The sequence below is a fragment of the Zootoca vivipara genome, chromosome 4 (genome assembly GCF_965207765.1).
Source record: "Zootoca vivipara chromosome 4, rZooViv2.hap1.1, whole genome shotgun sequence".
Taxonomy (NCBI): Eukaryota; Metazoa; Chordata; class Lepidosauria; order Squamata; family Lacertidae; genus Zootoca; species Zootoca vivipara.
Genome location: NC_142587.1, coordinates 51,147,156 through 51,162,856, shown reverse-complemented (window position 1 = coordinate 51,162,856; position 15,701 = coordinate 51,147,156). Strand labels below are relative to the sequence as shown.

General features: G+C 40.4%; 1 protein-coding gene across 1 annotated transcript; it reads left to right on the top strand.

The window, feature by feature from the left end:
• The first annotated feature begins 755 nt into the window (after nt 1–755).
• CHAF1B (chromatin assembly factor 1 subunit B) lies at nt 756–14,857 on the top strand. The gene is made up of 14 exons (XM_035116739.3): nt 756–1,103; nt 3,679–3,805; nt 4,451–4,583; nt 6,204–6,324; nt 6,771–6,874; nt 7,575–7,671; nt 8,071–8,155; nt 9,389–9,482; nt 10,047–10,116; nt 10,209–10,297; nt 11,074–11,230; nt 12,631–13,044; nt 13,486–13,580; nt 14,010–14,857. The coding sequence occupies exons 2-14, from the start codon at nt 3,680–3,682 to the stop codon at nt 14,117–14,119; spliced, it is 1,695 nt and encodes a 564-aa protein (XP_034972630.3). The 5' UTR covers nt 756–1,103; nt 3,679; the 3' UTR covers nt 14,120–14,857.
• Nucleotides 14,858–15,701: the final 844 nt, after the last annotated feature.

The window sequence follows — 15,701 nt, the reverse complement described above, 5'->3', positions numbered from 1 at the left end:
CTAATATTAGGTAGGGATAAACATTGTGAGATCCTTGATGTTGTCGTGGGAAAGACAGATGAAGACACAGCTCTTAAAACAACCAGCTCTTTATTTCAGCTCTGAGTCCTGGACTGCACAATAGCTTAGCCGGCTGGCTTATATAGTACTCAGTAACTTGCAAAAGTGTAAGGGACGCAGGTGGCGCTGTGGGTTAATCCACAGAGCCTAGGGCTTGCTGATCAGAAGGTCGGTGGTTCGAATCCCTGCAACGGGGTGAGCTCCCGTTGCTCGGTCCCAGCTCCTGCCAACCTAGCAGTTCGAAAGCACATCAAAGTGCAACTAGATAAATAGGGACCGCTACAGCGGGAAGGTAAGCATCGTTTCCATTTGCTGCTCTGGTTTGCCAGAAGCGGCTTTTGTCATGCTGGCCACATGACCTGGAAGCTGTACGCCGGCTCCCTTGGCCAGTAACGCGAGATGAGCGCTGCAACCCCAGAGTCAGTCATGACTGGACCTAATGGTCAGGGGTCTCTACCCAAGTTGCAACAGTAACAAACTTCCCCTACAAAATAAAAAAATTCCTTCAGTAGCACCTTAAAGACCAACTAAGTTTTTATTTTGGTATGAGCTTTCGTGTGCATGCATACTTCGTCAGACTTAAGCTGTGAACAGGTAAAGAATTTTAGGATCTCTTCTGGTTGTATTAAGCTGACCTGGAGACGCAGCGCATAGTTAACGCGCCTTGCGACCTATGTTTCGCCCTATCTTTTTAGAGAGCTACTGTCGCTCAAAGGAACCTCTTTGCCAATCCCAGCAGCACTTTAAATGAGAGCAAAGCGGGTTTTCCCGGACAAAAGCCCTCCTGCAATCCTGCAAAGCCCCTGTCAAAAGCAACAAGAAACAAGGCGCGCCGGGGAGCGAGCAAGGAAAGGACCCGTAAGTAGGGAAGCGGGGGCGGCGCTTTCCTCAGAGGTGGCGCCTTTTCCCCCGGCTCCTCCTTCCAGAACCTCGGGAGCCTCGGCTGCGCAGGCGCGAGCGCGGGAACCGGGAACCGGGGTTTGAGTTTCTGACGAGCTTTCTGCCCGCGCAGTCCGGGGTGGCTCTCCCGGTCCTTCTTGCAGGTACGTGGGGAAAGAGCCAGGCGGGGAGGGGGAGGGGAGACTCTTGGGTGGAAGCTGTCCAGAAATGGGCAGCGGGGCCCCTCTCTCCTCCTGGTTCCGAGCGGGAACCAGCTGCTTCCCTCCCTCCGCCCGAGAGTTTCTACGGAAGCAAACGCATTTGGCGCGTAGGGCGAAAACTAGGGTCCCCCAGGTCCCTTGAGTGATGCTTACCGCCTTCCGTGCGTGTCAAGGTGTCTGCGCAGGTGATGCATATAAACGTCACTTGGCGTTATGGGTCAGGGGAGGGTGCCTACACTGCAGGGGTGGTGGTGGATGGCATTGAGTGTTGTGATCCAGGACGTGCTAGTGTGGGGGTTAAGAGAATGGGCTGAAATCAGCCCAGCCATGAAAAGGTGGGGGCAGTTCTAGCAAGGCTGGGTGTCATCAACCAGCCCTGCCCCCCGCAGCAACTGTCTATGACACTTGCCTGCCTTCCAGGATTATAATGTATTGAGATCAAATGGTCTTTGTGATGTGCTTTGAAGTGCATCATTGGGAAAGTGCTGGCATTATTATTATTATTATTATTATTAATCTCCACTCTCACAGAAAGAGCTTTGATGCTTATCCCAGTGGTTCCCAACAGGTGGTCCGGGGACCCCCAGGGGTCCGCGAGCTATGCCAGAGGGGTCCTCAAGATGCTATTAGAATAAAAAATATATTTCGTATGATAACAGATTTTTTGTTTTGGCCGCTTCCTGCATGAGCAGAGTCTAGCCTAGCGCAAAACTAGAATTAGATAGAGGCAGTAGTTCTGCTGTATGCCGTTAGGTGGCGCTTTACAAACACTTTGTTGTTTAGTCGTTTAGTCATATCCGACTCTTCGTGACCCCATGGACCATAGCACGCCAGGCACTCCTGTCTTGCACTGCCTCCCGCAGTTTGGTCAAACTCATGTTCGTAGCTTCGAGAACACTGTCCAACCATCTTGTCCTCTGTCGTCCCCTTCTCCTAGTGCCCTCAATCTTTCCCAACATCAGGGTCTTTTCCAAGGATTCTTCTCTTCTCATGAGGTGGCCAAAGTATTGGAGCCTCAGCTTCACGATCTGTCCTTCCAGGGAGCACTCAGGGCTGATTTCCTTAAGAATGGATAGGTTTGATCTTCTTGCAGTCCATGGGACTCTCAAGAGTCTCCTCCAGCACCATAATTCAAAAGCATCAATTCTTCGGCGATCAGCCTTCTTTATGGTCCAGCTCTCACTTCCATACATCACTACTGGGAAAACCATAGCTTTAACTATACGGACCTTTGTCGGCAAGGTGATGTCTCTGCTTTTTAAGATGCTGTCTAGGTTTGTCATTGCTTTTCTCCCAAGAAGCAGGCGTCTTTTAATTTCGTGACTGCTGTCACCATCTGCAGTGATCAAGGAGCCCAAGAAAGTAAAATCTCTCACTTACAAACACTACTGTTTTTCAAAGAGGCAGCGCGCACATTCTACTAACACTCACCTCCCCAAGATGCTTTGCGCGCGTCGGCTTCATTTGTGCGCTACTGCGCAGGTACCCTGTCTTCTCCATTCCCCTCCCTCCTCCCTGGCGTGCGCTGCCTCTTTGCAAAACAGTAGTGTTTGTAAACAAAGTGTTGTTTTTCGCGGAAGCTACAGTTCGCGTAGTTAAAAATGGACCGTTGGTTAAAAAGTGGTTCATCTCATTAAGAACTGAACATTAAAACTAACTGTATACTGATGGAGTACTCTGCTGTAACTGTAAAAAACGTATAAATATAAAATATAAAAAGACTCTTAATTTGGCTCTCACTTTTTAATTTTAGGATTAGGAATTAATGGGGGTCCTTGTCACAATAGCGGCTCGATGAGGGGTCCTCGAGAAAATTTTGTTGGGAACCCCTGGCTTAACCCATTAGCCGTAAGGAATGCTCTCCTTAACAAACAAACAAACAAACAAACACAAACTTAATGCCTTTGGAAACAAATAACTGTTTTGTTGCTCATCAGTGAAGCTCCATGGGAAGTAGTTATTTTTTTGTCACACTACATTTTCTTTACTTTTCCAGCTATTATTATTATTATTAAAATTTCTATACCAAAGGGCATCATTCTATACCAATATAAAAACGCAGTGATATGCAACAAGCACAAGAACAAGCAAAAACAATGCCATGACACCCCACCCCACCTCCAGTTTAAAAGGTCGATGTTTGTTCAGTTAGCCAAAGGCCTGGGCGAAAAAGAATGATTTTGCCTAGCACCTAAAGGTATGTAACAAAGGCACTAGGTGAGCCTCCCTGGGGAGAGTAACTGCCTTAATAGTATATATACATATGGGAAGGAAGAACAGGAGTGACAATCCATGTCTATAATCACTGTATTTTTTAAAATGCATGTTGTGCAACGTGCTACAATAACTTACAACTTAATTAAACAATATAATATAAGATAATATATTATTACTATGAAAAATTGTATTCAATTTCACAGCCTGTGAAAACTGCTCAGTTCATTATCACATGGAACAATGCATCACTTATGAGTTTCATTGCTGTGAAAGTCAAAATGTCTGTGTTTGCTTTGAAAAGGATGAAAGTATTCACTTGTGAAATTGCATGGCACAATAAAGAACCAGTGTACAGCTTAGACTTTCAACATGGCACTGATGGGAAAATCAATAGATTGGCTTCTGCTGGAGTGGACACCGCTGTTCGTGTGAGTCACAAACATTCATCTATGGGATATTGCTAAATCTTCTATATTTGTACAAATGTTTGTAACAAGAGAGAAACATTTCTGTTTGTAGTGGGCAGACAGCAAGAGAAGAGTAACTCTCCTTATTTCTGTAAACAAAGTACATCTCATGGCTACAAGGCAGAGACAGGGCTAATGCTACAATTGTTTTAACTAATTAAACAATATGGCCTTTTAAATGGGGGGGGTACAGTATTGTTTTTGTTTGTCATTATGGTATGTATTTTTGCGTTTTTATATTGTAAACTGTCCTGTGATCTTTGGATGAAGGGTGGTATAGAAAATGAATGAATGAATGACAAATATATATTATAAAGTTTCTTTGTAGTATGTTGTGTTTAATTTTACAGGTATGAAAATAATTGTAGCTAAATTATATGAGATCACTATAAATGTGTCAATGGACATTATATAGTATATGAGGTTTGGGTTTGAAAGAGGACTATTTGTATTATAAAATGAGTTGTCAAAAGTTAGTATCTTTTTAGCTATCTTGACATTTATGCTCTTTTATGATGAGTATGTATGTCTCCCATGTGCATGAAATTTCGTGAGGTTTTGGGATATGCTTGTTTTCTGTCTCTGACTATAATATTTCATAACTAGATATGGAAAGTAGAAAAAGGACCAGATGGGAAAGCAATTGTGGAATTCTTGTCCAATTTAGCTCGCCATACCAAAGCTGTGAATGTTGTGCGTTTTGCTCCCAATGGTGAGATTCTAGCATCTGGTGGAGATGGTATGTATTAAATCAACCCTGAACTCTTCCCATTTAATTGATTGTTTTGTAATTTGTAATAATGTATCTAATTTAATACTATATATTCCATTACAAAAGACCACATACTATAGCATCTCAGATAACCTATTAACACAAAATTAGATGAATAAGTGGATATTCTGAACTTTAGACATTTTTTAAAAGAAAATGAAGAATACTGTTTTCATTAACAGAACAAATGTACCGAATCATATAGACAGGATGGATATTACAGTAATACAAATTATATCCTTTACATCAGGGGTCCCCAAACTTACAGCGCTTCGGGCCGGTGCCTGCAGCGCCGGTGCCACGGCAGGCCAGAGGGCGGAGGAGTGCGCACCCATACGTGTGTGCACACGCTATTTCTGGCGCACTTCTGGGTCGCAGGAGCACCGGAAATAGCTTTTGCGCACGGGCCTCCTCCCACCCGGAAGTGCACCGGACGTGACGCTTGCGCATGCGCACAAGCTATTTCCGGTGCTCTGCGACTCGGAAGTGGGCAGCTGCGCCGGTAAGAGCGGGCGGTGGCAGCGGGCAACAGGCCAGATAAATCAGCCCTTTGAGCCGTAGTCTGGGGATGCCTGCTTTACATTGTTGAAATTTTTAAAAGTCTTATTACATTTGTATCCCGCCTTTCTTCCAAGGAGCTCAAGCTGGTGTTCATGGTTGTCTCCCCATTTTATTCTCACAACCATCCTGCGAAGTAGGTTAGGCTAAGAGACGATGGCTGACTCAAGGACACCCAGTGAGCTTCATGGCTGAATGGGGGTTTGAACCCTGGTCTCCCAGGTCCTTGTTGAACAATACAACACTACACACACCAATAAACTCAAGTAACAGTCACAACCTCCTCTTAAACATTCTTGTATGTTTTTGATCTGTTCCAGTATAGCTCAAAAAAAATCTTGTTCAGTTTTTAAATGACTTTTGTCAGATTTTAGGCTGTCCACATTATTGATAACCTCTTTGACAATGTTGTGCATAGTTTGTCCAAAAATATCATCATCTTATAACGTAAAACGTTTTGAACACTGGGCAGGTGAAACACAGTGATTATTCCACTGAAATCCTCAAAACTATTTCACTGAAATGAAAAAAGAAAAAACAATAAGAAGTTGACTCACTCATGTAAAATGGCAGTTTACCCAATCTTAGACCAAACACAGTGTCAAGAAGCACAAAAATATCTGGCTATATATTTTTTTAGCTCTGCTGCTTGGGGTAAAAATGTTCTTATGCAATTGTACATTTTCAGATGTTTTTTAATGTTTTGAATACATTTTTAAAAATTTAATAGCCTTGTTCTACCCACCTTAGGCTTCTTTGGGAGGACAGGCAGGGTGGAGATCTGATAATTAATTAATTAATTAACAAACACGAAAACAAATGTTTTGTATATTGTCCAACGAAATCCAAGCATACCTACTCAGAAGTAAGCCCTGTTGTGTTCTTTGGAGCTTACTCCCAGGTATATAAGTTTGCAGCCTAATCATGGCTACTACGGTAGCGTGTACTATATAATACTGCACTGTCGTGATAAAATGACGGGTAGAATGAAGTTGTGAAAAATGTTCTCATTGAGATTAATTTTCACAGATGCTGCGATTTTGTTGTGGAAGTTGAATGATAACAAAGAGCAAGAGCCAACAGTATTTCAGGATGGGGATGATGATAACCAACTAAACAAGGAGAACTGGACAGTAATCAAAACTTTAAGGTAAGATTTGTTGCTTTTGGTTAAGTTTCATTGAGTGATCTGTTCAGTTTTAATAGCAGCTGCTGGGATATCACACTTCATTTTTTTAAAAAAATAGTTTATTATAGCTTTCTGTGTTTCTAATTCATAGCTGTTTGGTAAGTTTATGGAAAATGAATGATAGAGATAGATAGATGATAGAGATGTATTAAGATTACCAGTTTCTGTGTCTATTTCTTCACTTCTGCTTGACCTCCTGCTCCTCTCTCTGTAGTTTCTCTCACACACTGAGGGTTGGTGGACCCTCCTGAACAGATTTTGGTGCTGTGAATTGCAATGCTGGGAGAAGATGGGTAATGGGACATACATCATTTTATGTCACCCTCCATGCAATATGGGGGGTAAACGAAAAGTGAGTGTATGTTGCCTATAACTTTGTTGCCCTCTGTGTATGTGCTTAATTCCAGAGGTCATTTGGAAGATGTGTATGATATTTGCTGGACCCCTGATGGAAACTTCATGGCATCTGCATCAGTTGACAACACAGCTATAATGTGGGATGTCAGTAAAGGTAATCGCTATGATTTTGTTTTTATGTGAACCTATCCTTTCTTCCATTCTTCTCGAGTTTTTCCCAGAGTTTTAGACCTTAGGACTGCTGTACCTGGGAAATACGCTCTGAAAATCTTGGCTAACTGCTATTACCATTCCTGTCTGGTATGAAAAGAATGGTTTGATTCATTATTTTGCACTATCAATCAATCAATCAATCAATCAATCAAGTCCTATTGTATTCACTGTGTGGCCTTAAGCAGCTCTGTGGTCCCACACTACTTCAGGGTTGTCTCTTTGAAGCTTGGCTTTTAGGAGAAGCACAATAAAAATTAAGCGTTTTGATAAATAATTACAATGGAAGTTGTCTACTGGATAGAAAATAATGCTATTATTGTAAAATTGGGGTTCAAACAGATTTGTAGGTGGGATGGCTTGTTAAGAGGAAGGAATATGGCTTATTAAAGGTCCTTTAAAATTAGATCCGTGTCCATTCTGATTTGTATGTGTCAGTTTTTCAAGCAAACAATATTTCAGAGGTAGCCATAATTTTGAGTTTCTACTCCACTTGGGCTCATGGAATCTCATCCAAGTAAAACCATGGTTTAGCATTGTGTACAAGCCACACCAAAAAGAATGATTGATCCAAATTATTTCTGCATTCGTTATCATATGACATCTCATTTAAAAAGCAATTCACTATTAATATTATATTCCAGGGCAAAAGGTTTCAATTTTTAATGAACACAAAAGTTACGTTCAAGGAGTAACCTGGGACCCTGCAGGACAGTATATTGCAACTCTTAGTTGTGATAGGTAAGTCATTAATGCTGGGGAAGAGAAATTTCCATTGATGTCTTTTTATATTTTGTTTCCTAGAATGTTTAAAATACTTCATTATTTAAATGCTATCTTTCCTGAATGGAATGAATTTAGTTGCTTTAAAATGCCTATTTCCCTTAGTCCTGTAGGATCGCCTTGTTTCCACTGTTGTGAATAAGACCAGTGTTATAGTGTCTTCTTCTTGCTATCCTTTAACATATATATATATATATATATATATATATATATATATATATATATATATATATGGAAACATACCTTCTCAAAAAGCCAGGAAATATATCATTAGGGGGGAGGTGCTATAATAATCATACAGAACATAAAAGAGGGTGGGTGTTTTGTTTGTAATTAACAGTTTTCCTTTTTATGTAGGGTTTTGAGAGTATATAATACACAGACTAAGAGAGTGGCATTTAACGTTACCAAAATGCCGTCGGGCAGAGGATCTGAAGGAGAGGTCAGAAATTTTTGGTTTTTTAAACACAAAACAATTCTTGGTGGGTTGAGTGAATCTTCTCTCTGGTTACACGTCTAAATAAGTTTTTATTTATTTTTATTTTATTACTTACTAAAATTTATATGCCACTTGATTGCAGAAAACCTCAAAGTGGTTTGCAACCTGTAAAGAAGTTATTGGTATAAACATTATCTTATCACTGGAAATACAAATTCCAGAGCAACAGAGCAAATTCTGTCTGTCTGTGCTTCATTCTGTTCTCTTCAACCTTCCCTGCCCCAGCAAACTGGAACGGGAGAGGAAGTGAGAAGGCAAACATCCTGTTCCTCTTTGCATGGTGCACTGTCTATTTCTAAATCAAATATGAACTATTTCTGTTGCACTTCCTTTCTTATTCTGACCCATCCAACTATTGCTCCCTCATTCTTCCCCACCCCAAACCATTACTCAAAGGAAGGTGCAGGGCAGTTATTATTTAATGAAGGAAAATTGTGGTATATCTTTTCATTCAGGGTTGCTTCAAACCTCAAGAGAGAGAGAGAATCAATATAGTTTTTGATTTACTTCTCACATTGTGGTAAACCGCTTTCTACACAAGGATAGCTTCATGTTGGAAAACTGTAATGTGTGAAGCAGCCCTTACTAATAAATGAATCTAGATCAGGATTACATAAATGTACGGCCCAGTTAGTTTTCCAGGGCTATGCAAATAAAGTGTACTTCATTTTCACCATTGTAATTCCAAGGCACATGGGAATATTTATAGAATCACAATCCCTTGAACTCTGTGAAGTGGTTCAGTGTGACTGTTGGGTACATCTATAAGAACTGAATGGATGTACAGTGGAACCTCATTTTTCGAACGTAATCTGTTCCAGAAATGCGTTTGATTTCCGAAACGTTCGAAAACCAAGGATCAAAGGGCTATTGGCAAATTCCATTGAGAAAAAGGAGAAACGCTCCTCGGAAGCCGTTCGACTTTCGAGGCACATTCGAAAACGGAAGTATTCACTTCTGGGTTTTCGGCGTTCGGCTGCTGAAACGTTTGGCAGCTGAGACATTCAAAAACTGAGGTTCCACTGTATCTAAAGGAAAAAGGGAGATTACTCTTTAGCTGAAGAGTGCTCTATCCTTTCCATTAAAAGGAAACACAGAATGGATGCATGTACTTAGTTGTACAGTAACTGGGAGTAAATAGCTGTTGTCAAGTTTAATGGCTGTCAAATTCTTCAGGTAAAAAGCTATCGAATGTTTCATGATGACAGCATGAAGTCATTCTTTCGGAGGCTTACTTTTACACCAGACGGCTCTCTGCTTCTTGTTCCTGGTAAGTGCAGATCTTTCATTTCCTTCATCCAGCCCTGCAGCAAAGAATGGCGTGTGGTGTTTTCAGCATTTGGTGAAAAACTGCTCGTGTGTATTAGAATTTATTACCAAACACGTGCCTTCTCCCTCCTCCAGGAATTTTGTAATATTTCCATTACAGTATAAATAAAATAATAATAAATAAAGATGGTGGCCAGCGTTCTCTAGGCAGTTCACATTTAATACTGTTTGCATACAAGTCCGTGTGCAAGTCCATACTGTCCTGTTCCTGATTTTGCATTAGAAATGTAGGCTGTAAGCAGAAGATGAATAGTGCAAAATGCACACTGTACTCCCAAGAAAACTGGGGAGATAGATCGTGTACATTTGTAGCCAAAGTAAAAATGCAAATTGATTACAAGTCGATGATACGCAACTTGGCATTAATACTGAGCCCCTAAATGCATTCCTGTAGGTTGAAGTCACACTGTGAGTTATTGGAAAACTTAGGGATTTTTTTAGTTAAGTAATAGCCTTAAGGATTATGTGCAAAACTAACACAATGGCACTACTTTAACTTTCTCAGCAGGCTGTGTGGAATCAGGAGAAAATGTAACAAACACTACTTACGTTTTTTCCAGAAAAAATCTGAAAAGGTAAGGTCTTACTGGATGTATATTCATTCATGTTATAAGTTCATATGGCAAATGTCATTTCCTTAAAAAAATCCTCTACTGCTTCTTATTAGGCCTATAGCTCATTTACCTTGTCCCGGAAAGGCAACCTTAGCCGTTCGTTGCTGCCCAGTCTACTTTGAGCTCAGGTCTGCACTTAAAGGTATTGTAAATCCTTTGGAGAATATGTTGTAGATATTTTGAAGTATATTAAATCTAGCTGTGTTAAAGGGTATACTTTTCAACATCTTAGCTTTCTAATGGTTATTTGGGGTTGCATTGCATCACAAATGCTGTTTGCTTATTCTTGTAAGGACTCAATTTATTTTTTTACATGCTGTTAGAATATTTTTGTACAGGGAAAAAACATTTTAGTATTTGTTAACAGATGAATGTCCTAATAAAAGAAACCAGGTTCCTCAAACTGAATTGCATGGGGATAGAACCTTTGCATCCTTTCCATATCACTGGAACATAATGTTTTCTTAACAGTGCCTTGGTTGCGAATAAAACCTTAAGAGTTAGAAAGGTTATTCATTTCTAGCAGTTGTTTCAACTTTCAGAAAATGAGAGGGGAAATGTTGAACAATTACTTTTCCAAAAGTATGCATAAGAGCAGCTAGGGGGCAGATCTTTTCTCCCAACCCATGTGCTCCACTCTGAAAGTGCAAGGAACATTAACTTCATGCATCCTTTAAATGCGTATTTTATCAGTGCTGTGGGGCATTCATTTGGGAATTTGTTGTACATATTCTTACATATGTGCGGAACGCATTGTTAAAAAGCAACACACTTATCTTCCATTTCTACAGTAGAATTCAAGAGAGAGGTCCTCAATGTCTTTCACCATCCTAAATTGCAGAGGAGGATATGGTTGTGGAAGGCTGAGGGTCTAAAATGGCAAATGGTATTTAATTTGAAACTCTCTTCACATTTTAGAAGAAGCTTCCAAGAAGACTGGTCTGATAAATCTACCCTATCGGATGGTTTTTGCTGTTGCTTCAGAAGATTCTGTGCTCTTCTATGACACAGAGCAATCCTTTCCTTTTGGTTATGTATCTAATATACATTACCATACTATTAGTGACATTTCGTGGTAGGTAATTTGTTTATTTATTAGATTTATATGCTGCCTTTCTGCCAAGACACCCAAGGCAATATACAATTAAAAAACTTAAACACACAAAAAATAAAGACTGAAGAGTCCATTAATGCAAACTGGGAGTTGGTGCCATATGTGCTTCCTTGCCTGCAGTCCCTGGCCTTCTGCCTTCCTTCAGAGCATGCAGGACACTTGTGATTGCTTGTCACAACTGCCTTGAATATTTTTGATATACTGAACAACACCACATAGTAAATATTCTTTAATCTTGGCTTGCATTCTCAGCACCACCAAGCACCTTGTAAATATTTTTCTTCCAGAGGAGCAACAAATGTGGAGTCTTGTCAGAGCATTGATTTAACTTTAATGAGGCAGAACGTTACTGTAAAACAGAAAAATATTACTTTTTCACACATCTGAACTTTCCTGTGTATATAGTAAGTCATGTCGTTATGGAACTATGGTGAACTTGATTTTAAATGTTACTGCAAGCCTTCTATTTCTCATCATTCTGGGCATGGTCACTAAAATAACTTTTGGCACTGTTCCGAAAACTGTTCCTTTGTTCAGCAGTAGCATGGCCCATCTAAACTTTAACAACAGGAAACTGTTTCCTTTCCATATAGGTAATTGTTTCCTTTCATACAAACCCAGGACTTCAGACGGATTGTAGCATTTGGGGATTTTTCATTTATGGCATGGGCCTTGGCGACAATAACCTCTGTGATTACCTGAAGCTCCAAAATGTCTCATTGTCATAACCGAAATTGCTATGGCTGAGATCAGTGAACCCTGGCTCCAGCTCACATACTACATTTATCTTCACATATTTGTTTTTCTTTTATCTACCAGATTTATATGACTGCTCCATAACATAAGTTCTCTAGGCAGTTCACAAAACAAATATCATGCAAAATAAAACAACTGAAAACAAAAAAACAATTAAAATGCAGGTCTCAAAACTAAGGAGCGGACCATAAGACTTAGGACAGTGGTTCTCAATTTGGCCTGCAAAATAATCAAGATATAAAACAACTGAAAAACAATTAAAATGCTGGTCTCAAAACTAAGATTTAGGACAGTGTTTCTCAATTTGAAAGGCCTAGGTGAACAAAAGTCTTCATCTGTCCCTGAAAAGCCCACAAAGAGGGTGCTGGGCAAACCCCCACTGTAAGGCTGTTCCATAACAGGGGTACCACTTCCCAAAAGGCTCTGTTAGCTGCCCATCCCATGTTGTTGGTGGGGCCATCCAGAGCAGGGCCTCTGAAGAAGTTATTTCCACAAAGTCAAATGTGAGTCATTTACACTCCAAACCTGCTTCATGTTCATATTTCCATTACTGAAATGCAACAGAGGCACCTAAACTTCTTTTTAATTCCATAAACAAACACCAGGTCTAGTGATGGATCCTTCCTTGCTATTTCTTCTACGGATGGATATTGTTCTTTTGTGACTTTTGAAGAAGATGAGCTTGGAATACCATTGAAAGAGAAGCCAGCTGTAAGTGCCGGGACCCCCAGCACAGCTGAGAAAAAAATGAAAAAGGGCCAGTCTTCCAGTGTTATCTCCCCAGTTCCAAAACCAGTGGATGGCACTCTTCCTAATAAGACCACGGATCCAAGCAGCCCAGCTGTGCAATGCAAGACTCCGATAAGCAGCAAAGAGTTGCCCTCAACACCTATTGCTGTTAGAAAACCCCCAGTGCCCTCTTTGGAAGAGAAGAAACCTATGCAGGCATCAAGTTCAAAAGCAAACCAACCCAGGAGGGTTACCCTTAATACCTTACAAGCATGGAGCAAGACACCAAGGTGAGCTTAATGCAAACAGGCTCTTCTGGTAGGTATGAAACAGCCTTACAAAGAAGATTCTGGCAGATGTAGTGCCAGGAAGCATTGCAGATCCTCAATGAAGCTTCTGCTCAGACTTCATTATATTTGTAGTGCCATCTATGTACTACATAGATGCTTTATAAAGAACAGGTATGAGAGGTCCCTATCCCAGGAGTCTTACAGTCTTAAACAGAAACAGGGAAACATCAAAGGAAGAAATGTAGAGATGGGTAAGCAGATTTAAGTGTAGAACAGGACTGAGCTCTCTAGCCATGGAGTCAAGGGAAGGGAGGGTTGGAAGGAGCCAGAGAAAGACAGAGACATAGCATGAGGAAAGTTGGAGTCTGGAAAACTCTGCATGTGTGTAAGGGTGTCAAGATGTCAAGCGTTCTCAGGTTTTAAATATTTAATTGCTTTTAGGAGAGTTGCCTTAATCCCTCTAAATGCAGACACTCAAGACTCATCGCCTTCAGATCCCATCTCTACAAGTGCTCCCACGGAAACAGTTCAACATGGTAAAATATCTTACTGCTGATAATTTTTCAAAAAGTGTCAAATGAGTGTTGCTTTAACTATTTGCCTCCACAATTCAAGATTGCACTTGGGGTTGGTATGGGTGGCACAGAAAATGTACCCCGCCCATTTTAATAAATTTGGGGGAATGTGTGATATTACTGTGAAAGAGCAATGTTTGCCTGCTTGCGCAACAGAATTCCACGTGCACAATGGGACTTCATGTTTCTCTTCTCCCCGCTTCACACTCCCCCCAAAAACCTGCACCAGGTGACCCCCCAAACACTCCGGATAGGAAGGAGAAGCAACATAGTGCAAGTGGGCACCAAACATACGCTATGTTGAATCTTATCCACTGTCTTCTTGCCCCAGTAGTTTTAACATTCTTAAAACCTAAAACCTAAAAATAATGATTTTCTTAATTATTTCAGAGAGGCCATCACCACCTGAAGACCCTTTGCAAAATCCACCACCTCCTAAGCGTCTTAAATCCGATGAAACTTCCATCTCTGAATTAACTGAAAATGAAAATAAAATGTAAAGCCACTACTAAAGTGCTGGTCTTCAATGAATGCCTTGCCTGCAGAATGCAAGAGTTGTCCAAAGAATACTTGCAAAAGCCACATCATGTGAAATGGACGCCAAGCATTCTAAGCAAAAGTTGACTGTACAGTAGGCTCTTTAGAGTCTGTGGTTGTGGAAATCTCACATGGTTGCAAACGTGTATTATTTCAGTAGTCATTTACGTACTAAGTTTTCCTGGAAGTCTGTATCTGGTAGACAAAGATTGCTTGAAATAAAGGGTGTCTGCTTCGCAAACTAACTTGCTCCATGCAGTCCTGCAGAACTTTGTGAAACTAATGCATTCTGCCTTCATTCATTCATTCATTCATTCATGTTATGTTATCTTCTTGTACCAATTAAATGCAAAATTAGAAAATCCAAGCTTTTTCACAAGATGCCAGAGTTTTAAGGCAAGTCTTCAATGGACAGTTATATAAACTGGTTTGAAAACGAAGTTCAGAATCTAAAACTGCTACTTTTCTCTACATAAAACACAGGCAAAGTTAATTTAAAAGTCTCATGGGTTTTAATATGTCATGCAAATATTACAGATGGTTATACTTCATTTCTACTTAAGAGAGCTTAAAAAAACTTGAAAGAGGTTCCAATGACAAAATTACTTGAAAGGTTTTTGTCATTTGTGAGTGCTTTTATGCTTGCTAAGAATAGCAGAATGATGCAGTGATTGGAATAAAAAGTTGAACATTCATATTAACTTTCCTGTCCATGTTTTCTCTGAAATTTGGTTTCATTCATTCCTAGTCAGAGTATGAGAAATCATACGGGTGGGGGGGGGCGACACGTATTTAGTTTCATTTAAGTATCTGTTAATGGGAATGTTTGCAATAGTTGCAAATGGAGTCTGCTGCAGTCTGAAGTAGATGGTTAAACTAACTTTAAAAGATTAAGGGTGATAGACTATTTTTGTTCTTGCAAACAGAGCAAATTCTAAAACTACTGTTGTGGTGAAATGCTGTACATGATTATGTGGAAGGAAATCATGCAAGCGTAAAGCAACTTGTTTTCATGTAAATCTGTATATGGCTTCAGCCTCAGTCCTGTTTCACATGAAACTAAGGTTCACTCAAGCTACATGTACAGTCGTACCTTGGAAGTCGAACGCCTTGCGAGTCAAACATTTTGGCTCCCGAACGCCAATGTTCTTTGGAACCCGAATGTCTGACGTGGCTTCTGATTGGCTGCAGGAGCTTCCTGTAGCCAATGAGAAGCCATGCCTTGGTTTCCGACCATTTTGGAAGTTGGATGGACTTCTGGAATGGATTCCGTTTGACTTCCAAGGTACCACTGTAGTTGAATCTCAATAGCAGATGTTGTGATATGGCAGTTCCTTTCTACAAGGCATCACAACTCTCTCCCCCCCCCCCAATTCCACTACAATCTCAAGGGGCATAAAATAAAACTACTGTACATGGATGTACCCATCACCTACAAAGAGTCTCTTCTGCAGCTGCTGCTACTGCTGCTACATATACTTTATTCAGTTTCCAACAACTTCCACTATGCTTGATTGACTAATATTGTAACAAATTTTCATATAC